Source organism: Plectropomus leopardus, chromosome 10, assembly GCF_008729295.1.
Source record: "Plectropomus leopardus isolate mb chromosome 10, YSFRI_Pleo_2.0, whole genome shotgun sequence".
Classification (NCBI taxonomy): domain Eukaryota; kingdom Metazoa; phylum Chordata; class Actinopteri; order Perciformes; family Serranidae; genus Plectropomus; species Plectropomus leopardus.
This window is the reverse complement of record NC_056472.1, coordinates 4,444,816-4,461,174: the sequence shown is the minus strand read 5'-3', so window position 1 is coordinate 4,461,174 and position 16,359 is coordinate 4,444,816. Positions and strand designations below refer to the sequence as shown.

The 16,359-nt window shown below is 38.9% G+C and overlaps 1 protein-coding gene across 1 annotated transcript in view; it reads right to left on the bottom strand.

The window, feature by feature from the left end:
- Nucleotides 1–15,330, bottom strand: part of pgap1 (post-GPI attachment to proteins inositol deacylase 1) — a 29,180-nt gene extending 13,850 nt beyond the window's left edge. Inside the window, exons 1-10 of the mRNA XM_042494034.1 lie at nucleotides 15,085–15,330; nucleotides 13,428–13,581; nucleotides 9,877–10,052; nucleotides 4,353–4,524; nucleotides 3,436–3,596; nucleotides 2,640–2,692; nucleotides 2,481–2,547; nucleotides 1,395–1,500; nucleotides 478–536; nucleotides 279–362 (exon numbers count right to left, since the gene is read on the bottom strand). Of these exons, the coding sequence (XP_042349968.1) occupies nucleotides 279–362; nucleotides 478–536; nucleotides 1,395–1,500; nucleotides 2,481–2,547; nucleotides 2,640–2,692; nucleotides 3,436–3,596; nucleotides 4,353–4,524; nucleotides 9,877–10,052; nucleotides 13,428–13,581; nucleotides 15,085–15,216 (1,164 nt within the window). The 5' untranslated portion in view covers nucleotides 15,217–15,330. The remainder of the gene's footprint in view (nucleotides 1–278; nucleotides 363–477; nucleotides 537–1,394; nucleotides 1,501–2,480; nucleotides 2,548–2,639; nucleotides 2,693–3,435; nucleotides 3,597–4,352; nucleotides 4,525–9,876; nucleotides 10,053–13,427; nucleotides 13,582–15,084) is intronic.
- Between the last annotated feature and the right edge of the window lie 1,029 nt (nucleotides 15,331–16,359).

Sequence of the window (16,359 nt, the reverse complement as noted above, 5' to 3'; positions counted from 1 at the left end):
CACTGTAAATTTTGAAAATATGGTTCCCCTTAAATTGTAACCCCTCTCTCGATCACTGAACAATTTTTTAATATTTTCATTAGAGGTGAATGGCAGCGTGATCCTCAGACTGAAATGCCATCAACATTGTACTTCAACTACATTAATAACAAAACAAATCAACAATGTGGGTGGCAAATCAGAGGTCTGACACCTGGTTAGTGACACAGAGCAGTGAAAAGGTGTCACCTCCAACCCAAGGGGGTGACAACACGAGAGCAACAGTGCGGAGAACTCACCAGGTTGTTGCTCCGGCAGTAGAAATGGCTGTAGGCCTTCCTGCGGCTCGACAGCGCAAACATGAAGTATTTAACTTGTCCTTCCTGTGGACAGAGAGCAACGGTGAAGACAAAATGGTATACTCTTTCTGTCTGTATCAAGCCTTTGCTTTCTAACATAAAAATAATCCATGTATTCCACTGATACAAAGTCTGGTACCTTTGGTGTGCTGTAAGCCAGACGCAGTGTGTTAACTTCACTCCATGCTTCAGGAGAATCTAGAAAAGGGTAAAAAAAACAGACACAGACGTAAGTGATACTTCAACGCTTTAGGGCTCGCTTTAATATTACATATACTCATATCGCTCTGCGCAAAAAAAATGTGCTTTTCGGAATCAAGCTTTAAAAAATATTATACATTAATATGATTGCCTACATTCATTGGGTAAATTTTTTTACCAATGTCAGCTCTGATCATAAATTTCTTTTTTTATTATTAGATTTTTTTTATCATCTCAGCCTGGGATATGTCAATGATTTTCAGCAACAGGCACCTGGTGGAAAAAGCATGTATTTTTGCCATATGCCAAATTTGGTTAAAAAAATGAGGCCATCAGGTGTAAAACAGTAAAAATGACAAATTCCAAGGGAAAAGCCCAGAATGACATCAGAAATGATACAATACATGTTTTTACGCTCTGATGGCTGTGGGATTAAAAACTGCAGCTTAAATGGGTTTTAATTGGGCATTTTGCACAGAATACATGTCATTATTTTGCTTACACAGTGTATTTCTGACTTATTGTAGGAGCTGAACTGGAAATTCCAAGATTAAACAAAAATATAAAATCTTGCCAAAATGTATGCCATATGCATGAACACAGCCAAAATTATCAAAAAAATGAAGAATGAAAAGTGTGTAAAATGTGCCAAAAAGTCCCTAAGGGTTAATAATGTAATGCTGTCAAAACATTGTCATTCACTTCAATGAAAACTTCAAATATTTAAAAATGCAGTATGATAACACAAAACACCGGTAAAGAAGTATGTAAACAGGAATGTGCTCTAAACAGGAGACTAATGAACAATGTCTCAGTTTGTTCCAGAATTTTCTTGGTAAAGTGTCGGTCTCTGACCTACGATGGAGACGGAGGTGTCTTGAGTTTCTCCCACCATCCTGACAGGATGTCTGATGAAGTGATGGTTTAGTACAGCCATTTTCTTCTCTGGATTTGCTGTGAACTAATGAGAACACACTGGTTAGCTTGCAAACAGATAACGTGTTTAATCCATACGTGCTGTATCGAAAAGTCAGAAGTTTTTAAGCTTCTGAGGTGTGTTATGCTCTGTTTATATGGGTCTTATCTTGAGATCAGAGGTTAAGGGATGGTTAGGCCTTGGGGTCTGATGTCTGGAGTACGGACACCTGGCTTAAATTACATGCAATGTGTCCCCTTGAGGTTTTTGTGGTTGAACACAATAGGTGAAGGAATGTTTACTGATAAATGTGTAGATACTTGTACCTATATAAGACACATGCATGAGTTGTAAGAGAGAGAGATTCACATTGGTCCCGAATCTTCTCCCAAGCAGACCATGGTGCCTGGTGGATGCTGAACTTTGTTGTAATAAATTGATTCTTATCCAACTAAGTCAGTGTCAGCGGAGGTTTCTTCATCGTCCACACATCATTGCTGCTTAAGAAACAACAACACTTCATTTATAATGTTGACAATTTTTTTGTTCTTTCTATTTAAACCTGATATTTCTGCACATTTGCAGATAAAAATTAGGCTAAACTCTAATTTTTGGTAAAAAGCTATTTGTCGAATTTCATTCTAGTGGTGCCTGCTCAGGATTGATTTCTTGAATGGTTTGAGCTCAACATTTCCAGTCACTCCGGAGGGTTGTGAAGTGTTTCAAAATGTATAAAAACTAGAATTACCACCTTGTAGTTGTATGACTCTGGTAAACTGGCAAGTTGCACTTATAGTTTACACCCAAGTCTTTTTTTTTTTTTTAAACTGTTGTATTTTTTTTCTTTCTTTTTTGTTTCTTTCTTGATGTTTCTATTGTTTGTTTCTTGCCATGGGACTACAAACGTAAATTAGCAGTCCTTCTAAACTAACCAAACTGTGTCCCTTTTAAATAAACATTTCATTAATCAATATTTCTTAATGTAGCGTGTGTGTAATATGTGTGTGAGTGTTTGTTGTTCTGACCTGTCTGGTTTCTGGATCGATGAGGTCAAAGAATGACCTGACAGTGGCAAGAACGAGCTCTTTGCACCTGGAACACAAAGACATGCACACTGCACATTACTGATCTGGTTACTGTTTAAATGAAAAGCAATGCACAGTCTACCAAAACATGTCCTTTACCAAACGATGGACAGATGGTCAGTGGACACCCATGTCCTGGGTACTGCAGTTGCCTTGATAAAAACAAAGACATGGAAACATGTGAAGAGCAGCACAGGATCAAACACAATCTACAGAGCCCTTTGTACCTGAAACTTTAGTACAATCTGCCATGGTGCCTATAAGGCAAGAAATACTACCTTCGGAGCAGAACTTCAGTTTGATCTTGTGTCTTTTGTAAAAATGTAGATAAAGTTCCCCAGTTTTTAACCCTTTGAAACCTGGATCTACATTACTTTTCTTGTGCTGAATCCAGACGGCTTTCACAAATATTGAAACCTTTGAATCCTGAACAAATTATTTCGATTTCTTTTAAAAACATGGGAAAAAAGGCAATGAGCAACCTTTCAAGAACTGTCCTGAAAATCGCAAAAAATTAGTCAATTTCGAAAAATATTCCTAAAAAAGCGTAAAAAATGTCCAGAAAACTATATTTGTAATTATCATAACTATATATTTTTAATTATTTTACAGAAATACTATAACTTTTATGGCATTTTTTATCAGGGCATCCCTTGTTGTTTTACTTCCCAGGTTTGTTAATTTTCTTGTACTTTTTACTAATTTCTAGCTAATGTCTGGGTCTTTTTTTGTCAGTGTGCTCATTTTCTTTTACCCATGTTCTGGATGAATTTAAACCATTTCACCCAGGTTCCAAAGGGTTAAAAACCTTCTAGGGTTCCCGGTAAGGTTCCTGTGGTGAAATACGGCTACAATCAGGTCAGTGCCACTTACCAAATTCACAAACAATACTTACCACCAGTGACAACTTATTGGGGTCTCCAGGTGGACAAGGTAGGGATATCAGTCCGGAGCGGACCTGGTAGTCACGGTAACCACCTCCAACAGACAGAACTGTGACGTTCCTGAGCTTTTTCGCCTGGTTCACCCACTTCTGTCTCACTGCAGAGTAGAAATCTACAAAGAGCGGAGACAAAGACAAGTTATCTGAATTTGTATTTTTAAATATAGCTATGATGCCCTTTTTTGCACACTAGAATGCACTCTGAGTGCTGCTCTTATTTTTTACTTTTTTTTAGACTATGTTTAACCCTTAGGGACTGTTTGGCACATTTTACGCTCTTTTCATTCTTTATCATTTGATCATTTTGGCTGTGTTCATGAATATAGCGTACATTTAGGCAAGATTGTGTTGTTGTTTTTTTTTTTATCATGGAAGGTCCAGCTAAGCTCCTACAGTAAGTCTGCGTAAACAAAATTGTTACATCCATACTGTTACAGTCAAGAAATGCTCCATTGAAATCCATTCAAACTGCAAATTTTGACCCTACAAACATCAAAGCATAAAAACATGCACTGTATTATTTCTGGATTTCATTCTGGGCTTTTTCCTTGAAATTTAGTAGGTGCTGCATGCTTGTTTTTTGGGGTAGAAACAAATATCTTTATATTTTCATATCTTTAACAGAACAAAAATTCACAGGTAATCGGTGTAACCCGCTGTTTTCGCTTCTAATGTTTATTTTTGTTGTGCACTGCGCAACGCCTTTGTGACGACACATCTTTTATTACAATAATTCCACTCAAAACTGGTGCAAACACACACTGGTCCATTTCATAAAATGGTCCATTCCAAAAATCCTGAATGTAACCGCTTCAAGAACCAGAGCTGATTTGGTGGAAAAGAGGAAGCAGAATGAGGGTTCCACCCACCGAGCAAGTACGGGTCCAGGGCCAGCACTGGAGCCAGGTGAGGGGAGGCCTGGGTGATGATGAGGCTGACCAGATTGGTGTTGAAACGGGGCAAAGTGAACAGCGCCCGGGCCACCACCCCTCCCATGGAGTGACCAACAAGAACCACACTCTGAGGGGGTGTCTTCACGTGCTGGCAGGAAGAGCAAAGCATGAAACAGCCAGTTTAAAACCTATCACAGGTATTGGATTTGCAGTTAAAGGGAAACTACGCCCATTTTCAGAATTGTGATTCCCATGTTTGAGACTTCATTTGTTTCTGGATTTGAGAGAGAGTAGCTCATGTTCAAATATTCAAAATTTCACCGATGCCTGAATTGTCAAGTTGTGTCGGTTACGTTACATTTCAGGGTAGCAGAAAAGGCGGAAAGCATGGGAACAGTGTCAACAATTGATGGTAAAAAAAATCTTTTTTTTGTTCCCAGTAGCTCTCAGTAGCTGCATATTTTAGTATATGCACCTTTTAGATGGTAGCAAGAAAGCAAAGTTAAACTATAAAGCATGCAGGCAAATAAACTAACATATAATCAAACCTATTACCTTATAACATGAGTTGCCGACTTGATGTCATAAATGCATAAAGAAGGTGGCAAAAGTGTACCACGTTCGGTCCATGGTAAGACACTTTTTTAAAAATAATTTACATATTAAATATCAATTTTGATCACATGCAAAGTAATACGCTATTTGTTAACCGCTGTCCATGTAGAGTGATCTAGAATAAATATAAAAATATAGGAAAATATAATAAATGATTTGTACAAAAAATTAAATATAGAAAATATAAATAAACTGGAAACAGCTATCAACCTCTTGTTTAAGCACTCTTAGCATTAAAAGGCAACCCAACTTCTTTGCAGCTTCCATGTTGTTCCCACTTTACACAATGAAGTCGGAATAACAACTTCCCAACTCAGAAACCTTCCAACATCACATGAATGCAACACTGATTCAGATGGTGTTCCCATTTAAATAATTACCGGGAAGTAGCGTAGTGTTAAAAAAATGAAGGGCTTAGTATTTGCGTCAGATAATACCGCATTGGGGTAGGCAGAAAACATTCTTGTGTCTCCTGTTGTTAGTTTTGACTCATGACCTCTGTTTGTCTTTGATGCTGCACTTTGAATTAAACATAAATAAATTTCAATTAAATAACTCTGCAGAATTGCATTTGTAATATTTGACTGATGCACCTGCAGTTTGAGCATCATTGGAGGGCTGTTGGTTGTCTCATCTTTTTTAAAAACATCATCTCCAAGAGCTGCTTATCAGATCACCTCGACTGCAGGTAAAAGCTGCTAACTTTCATTTATTCAAATGTAACCCACCAACCCAACACCCCCACCCCTCTGTAGCTGTGCTTACTTTTGAATATGGTACAGGTGATTATCCTCTGTCGTAAGGGTGGGTGATATGGCCCTAAAATACTATCACAATATTTCCGGATATTTTTGCAATAAAAAATATCCTTAGTGATATGCAAAAATGCTGAAAACTATTCTATTATTAATTTCATCAATGCTCTAATGGGGGCCTGATAGACCGAAAGCTCAGAATAAAGTCAAACTGCTGCTGGTAAACCTGTCATTATTAAATTCATGAACATACCACTGCAAGATTATAATTTTATATTTGATTTTTTGTTTTTTTTTGTTGTTTTTTTTTTAATGGCTGATCCTGGTAGTGCTCAACACGTATGGCGAGAACCAGGAGAGCTGTTTAAGTGGAGTGCAGTCTGTCAGCCAGCAGCAGCAACGTCATTGTGAGCTGACAAAACAACAATGTAGGTCTACAGGACAAAGCCATGGTGGCTTTCCTATTTGATAAATAATAGCCTACATGGACAGTTATGTTCACAATATGACTTTATTAAAGCCTGGACAATATCCAACAGTTAGCTGATTTATCAAAATCCCTTTTTTTTTGTTAGAGCTTGAATTGTACATGTGGTCATGGCGGTGTATACGCTGCTCTCGATGTTCAAATTTGGTGGCATAATCTGTCGCATCTACCGGCTGCAATTCCCGTCAAATGTTGTGCAACATCACTAACTCAGCAAGATTCAGAGTCTTTTTTTTTTTTTTTTGCAATTATCTTTTTATTTGGAAAAGACAACAATTTAGCATTCAGATTTTCTACAATTTTCATACTATAGCACACTTTTCCAGTTTTCCTTTTTTCAGTTCTCTGCATATGTACAAGAAAGAAACTCAAAATCGCAATCCTCCTGTGCTGAAACTCAGACCGTACAAACTTCTCAGTCCTTTACTCCCATAGATGAGAATTCAAGGAAATCTCAAAACCATTCATCTTTATAACTTTGAGCATGCTCATCTGTGTTCTCCACAAAACATCAAGTAGCCATAAATCCAACGAGTTTCTACCTTACTCTGTCCGCCATTAGGTGTTCCATTTTCTTACATATGCCCAACTCTCATTCCAGGAAATACTAACTATGTACAACCGAACTGAAGGGAGCTTACATTTTTACATTTTTCACAACAGCGGGAAGAAAGGAGTTTGAAACATTAATGGAGTTATACAAAGTCTGCTCTCATTGGGGTTATAAAATTCAATCCATTTGTGCCAAGTTTGGTAGAATTTGTCTTTTTGAGCTCTCAAGGAGTAAGTCAATTTTTCCATCTTAAATATTTCTAAAATTACACCCTGCCAATCTTCCACTGTAGGTGGTATTGTATTTAGCCATTTTCTGGTGATTGATTTTTTACTAGCAGCCAAAAGGGCCTGCAGCAGCTTTGTATCCTTCCTCTGTTTCAAACACACAACATGGCCCAAATAAAGTGTCTCTATAATCATGGGTAACTGAATTTTGAATACCGTGCACAATGTGTTGTTATGGACACCCCTTCCAATATGAACTCAGTTTAGGACATCCCCAAAATATGTGGGAATGGTTTGCCTCCACTGACCCACATTGTCTCCAACACCTTGAACCTTTAGTGTATATTTTTCCTGGTGTGGGGTCTTAAAAAATCTTACTATGTTTTTCCAGCAGTGCTCCCTCCATTCTGTAGTATTAGTTGAGGACCACTGAAAGCTACAAATTTCTCCCCAAGCCTCCTCCGACATCCTTATTCCTGCTTCTTTTTCCCATTTTTCATAAAGGGTAATATAAAGGGTGTTTTCATTTCCAGCCAGAAACAGAGCATTGTAGAGCTTAGAAATTGATTTAGAGGGAATCGAAACAAGGGCCGACTTCAAAATTCTGAAGAACTCAGATTCTGCTTTTGAAAAATCAGCGGGTCTGCACTTCTGATTCAAATAATGTCGCAATTGGAGGTACCTAAAGAAATCCCTCTGCTCTAGGCCGTGTTCATCCTGTAAATGTTGGAAACTCTGTATTGTGTTTTTGTGTGTAAATGAAAGATGAGTTGTAAGCCCTTTCTGTATCCAGGATTCAAATCTTTTGTCTCCTCTACTGGGAATAAATTCTGTATCGTAAGCACACCATCTAAAGAGCTTATGAATTAGTTATGAATTTCACATGATTTAACTACTTTCTGCCATATCCTCAATGTAAAGCTGATCCAGGGGTTATTTCTCCCTTCTAATTGAGCTATCAAACCTCTATCTGCAATTACAGCCTGTAGAGGGAAATCTAAACTGATTTCAGATTCTAGTTCCTTCCATTTAGCTTTATATTCACTGTTGCACCAATACAGTAGAGGGGTTAGCTGCGAGGCATAGAAATATTTTTTTAAACAAGGAAGTGCCACTCCTCCCCTTTCTTTCCTCATCTGTAAAATATTAAATCGAATTCTGGGTTTCTTTCCTTGCCAGATAAATCTAGAAATCCATTTATCCCACTCTCTGAACTGGTTATCACTTACTTCCACTGGTAAAGTCCGAAAAACATATAATAGCTTTGGGAGAATGTTCATTTTAATTGCGTTAATCTTTGAGCTTAGATTTAGAAAGGGTATGAGATTCCATCGGTGTAGGTCTGATTTTATCTTCAACAATAATGGCCCATAATTTGCTTGTGACAATTTTGAAAGGTCTTTTGTTAGCGTTATTCCTAGATATTTTAATGATTCAGCTTCCCAATCAAGGTTATAATTGTCTTGCATGCTCTTTGGTGCAGTGAAGTTTAAAGTCATAACCTGTGTCTTTAATACATTGAGCTTGTATCCTGAAAGGTTTCCATAAACGGCCAACAGTGTCATCAAGCCTAGGAAGGACTTCTCTGGCTCTCCCAGAAGAACCAAAACATCATCTGCAAAAAGCATCGCCCTCTGTTCAAGCCCCTCCACCACAATACCTCTGATAGCATCACTCTGTCTCAGTAATTGTTCTAGGGGTTCAATAAATAAAGCAAAAAGGAGGGGGGAAATTGGGCAGCCCTGCCTTGTTCCCCTCTCCAAAGTAAAAGAGTCGGAAAGGTCTCTGTTAACCTTAATCCGTGTCGAAGGCTTATCATAAAGGGTCTGAATAATTCTTATAAACTTATCCTGAAAGCCAAATTTTCCCATAACCTTATATAAAAATAACCATCTAACGGAATCAAAGGCTTTCTCTGCGTCTAAACCTACAATCATTGCTTTTGTTTTGTCTTTCCTTATCTGTCCTAGAACATGTAAGGTTCTTCTTATGTTGTCAAGAGTCTGCCTATGTTGGATAAATCCTGTTTGATCTAAGTGGATGAGATCGGGTAAGTGTTTCTAGTCTGCGGGCTAAAATAGATGTAAACAGTTTGTAATCAACATTGAGAACGCTGACAGGCCAATAGTTACCACGTTCTTGTTTATCTTTTTGCTCTTTGGGAATAACTGATATAATTGCTTCCCTCCAAGAGGGTGGAAGTTCTCCTTTCTGCAAGACCCAGTTAAACGTGTTAAGTAGTAATGGTGATAGTTGTGGCTTCAAGACCTTATACCACTCTGAAGTAAAGCCATCAGAGCCCGGGGACTTACCAACCTTCAATTTAGAAATGGCTAAACTCAATTCGGAGAGAGTCATTTCAGATTCAGATTCTATATGAAATATGGTAAAGCAAAATATAATAAACCAAAAATGACACATCTAAACTACTGCCAAACACAAAAAATGTACCTTTTTAATATCTAAATAGAATATATACGCTCCATATCATGATATGAATTTTTCTTGTCATATGAAAAACGGTACCAGTATTAAAATTCACAATATGATATAATATATGTAACATCCCTAGACAGACAGACATATGAATATTTGATATGCATTTGGCATGTTTACTGTTAGCTGTGAATTTTGATTGCATCTGCTTCTTGTAATTTTTGGCAGTTTAGGGTTTTGTTTATTCAACTGTTGCCTTGTTAACTCCTTTAACTACTATGAGATGTGCAAGTCAGAGGGATTAATTATACGACCTGAAGTTTAAATGTAGAGGGTGCTGAAACGTGATACGTATCCCTCACCCACAATATCCGCCATCTAGAGTAAGTAACTCTGTCTGACAGGGAGATGATATTTGAAGACTGACCTTGTAAAGCCTCAGGATGGCCTTAATGCTCTCATGCAGGAAGTGTGTTTGCCTGAGCAGACTGCCACCGTAAAGGGCCACCAGCTCCTCGTTGAAGTCCACAGTGAACACATTGAAGTGGACACCTCCCTCTATGTTCTCAGCCTTCCTCAAGGCCACGGAGCCCAGGGAGCGAGCTGCAGGAGGAGAAGAAGACATTGGGTGGTGTCAAATGGGTTGATAAGGCTCGGTGTTTTTACAGACTGCAAAGTGCAAAAAGTGTGCAAAAAAAAAAAAAAAAAGAAAGTAAAATCATAAAGATGATACAACCATATGCTCAGCGGCTCTGCCAACTGACACACCGCAATAATTATTTGTGCACAGCTCTTATATGCAAATTATTTTTTTAATATTTTGAATTATTGATAAAGAGTGATCACGTCGTCAGCTTTGTGGGATCCTCAGGGCAGTTATTCGTGACCTAAAAAAAAAGCTCTCTCTTTACAAAGCTCATTAAATTTACAAAGACTGTACTGTTTTCCTTGTGTTGAACACACCAGCAACACCCTGAACTTATTCACACCTACACATGCTGGTATATAATCAAGCTGCTGTAACTTATGATGTTAGGAAGCTTAAAAATACATCAGCTGGAAGGGTTTTATCTGTAAGACAAGAAATGTGAAGAACGGAGAGCATGGACCATCATCACTAACAGAATGTGTTTGTCTTCACAGTGCGGGTGTTGTCCTCCCACACACAACTGAGCGCAGGAACAGGGGGCAAGCATAATCCCAGTAAGGATTTGTATCATTCTGAGCATAACTAAGACGCAGAATATCTATAGCATAAACTGAAAGTAGTAGTAGTAGTAGTAGTAATAGTGGTAGTTTATTAAGTAATCACACACAACATAGCAAAGCCAAAAAAGTACTTACAATATACACTCTAATGTATAATAAGTGTATACATCACATAAACAGCACATAACCTGAGCTGAGTTAAGAGAAAAATACTATCCAAACCTACATGATCCTGTGTGAAAAAGTAATTGCCCCCCTTAAACGATGAGGTAATTGCGATTAATCATATTATTGTGGAAAGCTGAGTTCAATTCCACAGCCACACACAGGCCTGATTGCTGCCAGACCTTTAAAATCAAGAGATCACTTAAACAGAACCTGTCTGATAGGGTGAAGTCGGCCATGTTGATCCCAAGACATCATGCCGTGATCCAAAGAAAATCAGGAGCAGATCAGAAGAAAAGTAATTAACATGTCTCAGTCTGGAAAAGGTTACAAAGCCATTTCTAAATCCTTGGGACTCCAGCGAACCACAGTGAGAGCCATTATCCACTAATGGAGAAAGCACGGTACAGTGGTGAACATTCCCAGGAGTGGCCAGCCTACAAAAAGTACCCCAAGAGCACAGCGACGACTGATCCAAGAGGTCACAAAGGAACCCAGAACAACATCTAAACAACTGCAGGCCTCACTTGCCTCAGTAAAGGTCAGTGTTCATGCCTCAACCATAAGAAAGAGACGAGGCAAAAATGACATGCATGGCAGAGTTCCAAGGCGAAAGCCACTGCTGACAAAAAAGAACATAAAGTCTCGTCTCACTTTTGCCAAAAAACATCTTGATGATCCCCAAAGCTTTTGGGAAAATATTCTATGGACTGATGAAACAAAAGTTGAACTTTTTGGAAGGAGTGCATCCCGTAACATCTGGCGTAAAATGAACACAGCATTTGATAAAAAGAACATCATGCCAGCAGTGAAACATGATGGTGGTAGTGTGATGGTTTGGGGCTGCTTTGCTGCTTAAGGACCTGGACGACCTGCTGTGATTGAAGGAACCATGAACTCTGCTCTCTACCAACAAATCCTGAAGGAGGATGTCTGGCCATCAGTTTGTAACCTCAAGCTGAAGCGCACTTGGGTTCTGCAGCAGGACAATGATCAAAAGCACACCAGCAAGTCCACTTCTGAATGGCTTAAAAAAACAAAATGAGGGTTTTGGAGTGGCCTAGTCAAAGTCCAGACCTGAACCCAATTGAGATGCTGTGGCATGACCTTAAAAAGGCAGTTCATGCTTGGAAACCCTCCAATGTGGCTGATTTAAAACATTTCTGCAAAGAAGAGTGGGCCAAAATTCCTCCACAGCAATGTGAAAGACTCATTGCCAGTTATCGCGAACGCTTGACTGCAGTTGTTGCTGCTAAGGGTGGTTTAACCGGTTATTAGGTGTGGGGGGAATTTCTTTTTCACATGGGCCATGTAGGTTCAGATGGCTTTTTTTCCCCTTAATAAATAAAATCAGCACTTAAAACTGCATTTTGTGTTTACTTGTGAGTTATCTTATAAACTTATATTTAAGTTTGCTTGATCTGAAAGGGCTAAGAGTGACAAAGGTGCAAAAAAAGTAAGAAATTGGTAAGGGGGCAAATTCTTTTTCACAGCACTGTGTATATATATGTGTGTGTGTGTGTGTGTGTGTGTGTGTGTGTGTGTGTGTGTGTGTGAAGAAGAGGAAAAGAGAAATATTGTATGGAAAGGGAAAATGTGAAATGTAATCGATTTCACATTTTCGAGCTTTGATTTAGGAGGAAATGCATTTGGTATTCTTTGAAATAAGCAGCAAGTTGTTTTTTTTTTTCTTCTTCAAATAACAATTAATCAATCATTAATTTTACCAATAATAAGTAAAGTGCTTACAATTTGGAACCCTACTCAACTGTAATTCAGCTTTAAAAAAAACAAACAGGTAAAGACAACACTTAGAATACTATGATAAGCAAAATCTAACACTATATCTAGTCTAATAACACAATATTGATACAAATATATTGCCCGGCCCGACTGGTCACTGCAGTTTTTAGTAAGCATTACCTAAACGAAAGTCAACAGCACGTTTCTTGAGGACTATTTTCAGCTGTGGATTAACACAAATATGGTGCTTAAGCCAGTATTTAAAGGAGCGAGACGTGTGTGTAGGATTTACTCAAAATAAACCACAGTGTGTATGTGTGTGTATGTGTGTGTGTGGTCATGGTAATAAAGGAACATGCCACCCAGTTCAATAAGGTGGCTCATTGATGTGCTTTTATAACATGCACCATCCTTTCATATCTTCAAGTATAATTCAAATAGTTAAATGTGTAGCTCTGGGTGTACATAGTCTTAAAATGATATAACAAAAACAAAACACTATTGGAAAAATGTTGCAAAAGTTTTAAATGTGTGTGTGAATTCCATCACCACGTGCACGTTGATTGATTTGATGTGGTAAAGCTCTAACATCCACTGTCTTTAAAAAAAAAAAAAACAAAAACCAACCTGAAAGCTTGTGTGCAAAATTTTGGAGGACAATCCTTGCCAGTGAAGGACAGACGAATCAACAAAAAGCATGGAGCCATGCTCTTGTCCTCAAACAACCTCAGCACATCCACTTTCCACAAACTCCCCTCTTTCCTCACATACATCTGAATGTCTTTGCTGTCCAAAGCTGTCACACACAACTTGCCTCGCTTTCTTCCTGTGCTTAACTCTTCATTCATTTTATGCACTTACCTTGTTTGTAACTGCCTGCGTTTCCAGGCAGGAAGAGCACAGGGGCACCGGTGAGTTTGAGCGCTCGGGTCTCCTGGGCGTATACCCCCTCTCCATACAGGTAGAGCCCGTACGCTGGGTACAATCTGGCCACACGACGAGGCAGTGCCACACGCTGTGAACCCAACACGCCCCCCCACACAGACACAGATTAGCGGGTGAAGACCTACAGTCACATCAGACACTTCATTAACCTTTGGTCACACCTGTAAACACAACACACAACAGTCTCACTATAAAGCATATTAAAGCAGCTCCAGCAGTGTGAACATCTACTCTAGCCTGCCCAGCTGTCCACCTCACCTGGTAATTACACTTAATGCCTGCAATAAACTCTAGTTTTATCTGACATAGGATGAGATGTTGAATTTCTAGCATAGTTGTCCCTGTAAAGAGAAGCCTAGCAGCTGTTTTAGCTAATGGGACATGTACTGTACAAGTGTTAGAGTACATCTGTGGCTGGGTAATATTGGTTAGAGATGAAAGTCAATTGATCAAGTCGCAAGTTGAATATATGCAACAACTTTTATATTTCATCAATTATTAAAATTCATTTTTAAAGCAAAATTGCTAAAAAAAAATGTGTTGTTTCCACCCTGTTTTTATCTTCTTTTTTGAACATAGTAAATTAACCCTTTGAAACCTTGAGTGACATCACTTTTCTTGCGCTGCTTTCAGATGCCTTTCTCAAGTATTTATACCTTTTGAACCCCATGCTATCTGGTGTGATTTCTTTCAAAACCTAGTTGAAAAAGACAATGACCAAACACCCCAATTTATTTATTTTTTGTTGCCAAAAATAAACCTTTTGCATGAACTAACCAGCATGTATGACAAAAGTGGAAAGTCACACAGGGAGGCTCAAGTAAAAATATTTCTTCAGCTTCCGGGAGAGTAAAAAGAACAAAACAACAACAAAAAAAAGCAAACAACAAAGACACTCCCCACCCCCCTCCTCTGTTAAATAAAGAACAGTCCCTTATAACAAAAAAACCCACATCCTCTTGTCTGAATTAAGGCCGATGCCCATACAGTGCATTGCCCCCAGCTGTGCTCCACTTCTGGACAGATGAACACATTAGTGAGAATAAAGCAGGGGAGGCGACCTACATTGCATCACTAACACATTGACTAACAGCAGCTTCACCTGACCTGCAGCCAGTGTGGACCTCCTCACATCACCTCTTTACATCACCTCTTCACATCCTGCACAGGCTCATCTTCTCAGAGGATTCCAGGATCAGCGGTTGATCTATGGTTTTAACATGGTTAATTTGGGCTCATCTAATCCGAATCGCACAAACTCACGCACACGCCTCCAACTACACGGGTGTGTGTGATTTCAGAAACCATTGAGTCCGGCGATTAACAGGCAGCGCCAGCTACACACGGCGCTCCGTAGCGTTAGCAGGTTCCGGGAAATAGCTTCAAAGACGTTTGACAGGGTAATTTATGATGTATGTGCAGGTGGAAACACAGTACCGTTCGTGGTGTTGAAACCGTCGAACAAGACACAGTAGCTTCTGCCAGAAACAACGCAACAAGCTACGCTATAAGCTAATTTACAGGTAACGTACTTCGCGCGGTGTACAGTGCGATAATCAGCCCGGCTACTCACCCGGTACTCCGGATATTCAAACATGTAGGTCATACTGCATCTGTTCTCCTCGAAGCCTGTCAGCAACTCTCGCAGGCCAACCGCCAGGAGCCCCAGAGCTAACCCGTAAAAGGCCACAATGGCGAGTTTCATGGTTCACTTCTGCCTCCGGCTCTCAGATATCACGGGTGTTTGGTCTCCATGTTGCCATTCTCGTTGTGTGAACTCCTCGCCGCGTAACACACTTCTCAGGTTGTCACACTCACCGGCTCAACATCACAACAGGAACCAGACTGTATGAACGGTGGTGATTGGCAGCTTTCTCAGCCAATGGGAGGAGGGAAGCTGAGAAAATGGACCAATAGGAGAGTAGACAGCGGGTGACACAATTATGTACCAGGAATTGCTAAATTTAGCCGCTTTTGAAAAATTTGGTTTTTTCCGTGCCATTTTTTTCAGTCGTACGACGGAGGATTAGGGCCACATTAAGGGAAAAAAAATAATTATTTACGAGATTAAAGTCATTAGTTACGAGAAAAAACTCATTATTAACGAGAAAAAAAGTCATTATTAATGAGAAAAAAGTCATTATTTACGAGATTAAACTCATTATTAACGAGAAAAAAAGTCATTATTAACGAGATCAAACTCATTATTAACGAGACAAATGTCATTATTTATGAGAATAAAGTCATAATATTCAAACCTGCTGCTTTTGGAGATACTTGTTAACATGAGGGCTACGGAGGATTTGTTTCTTGAGACACAACGAAACCCCTCTGAATAGCCCGTAGATGCATCCAATGATAACCCTGCAGTTGACCAGTTCCAGCCATTTCCCCCTCCAGAAAAGCAGCAACATCCTCCAAGTCCGACTGGTTCTTTAAAAAGAATATGTAATTTCTTGCATATTCTTTTTAAAGTCCTGATACTTATGATAATGTGATGCTGATGTGCCAAAAGATTAAGTATCTCCTTGTTTGTGAAACCTATCCTAAAATACAACTCAACCAAATCCTCCGTAGCCCTCATGTTAACAAGTGTCTCCAAAAGCAGTAGGTTTGAATATTATGACTTTATTCTCATAAATAATGACTTTTTTCTCGTTAATAATGAGTTTAATCTCGTAAATAATGACTTTTTCTCGTTAATGAGTTTTTTCTCGTAACTGATGACTTTAATCTCGTAAATAATTAAAAAAGTTTCCCTTAATGTGGCCCTAATCCTCCGTCGTAGTGTCTTGCAACTTTTTTTTTAAACTTTTTTAAATTTTGCTAATTTTTGGGCCATGTCTTG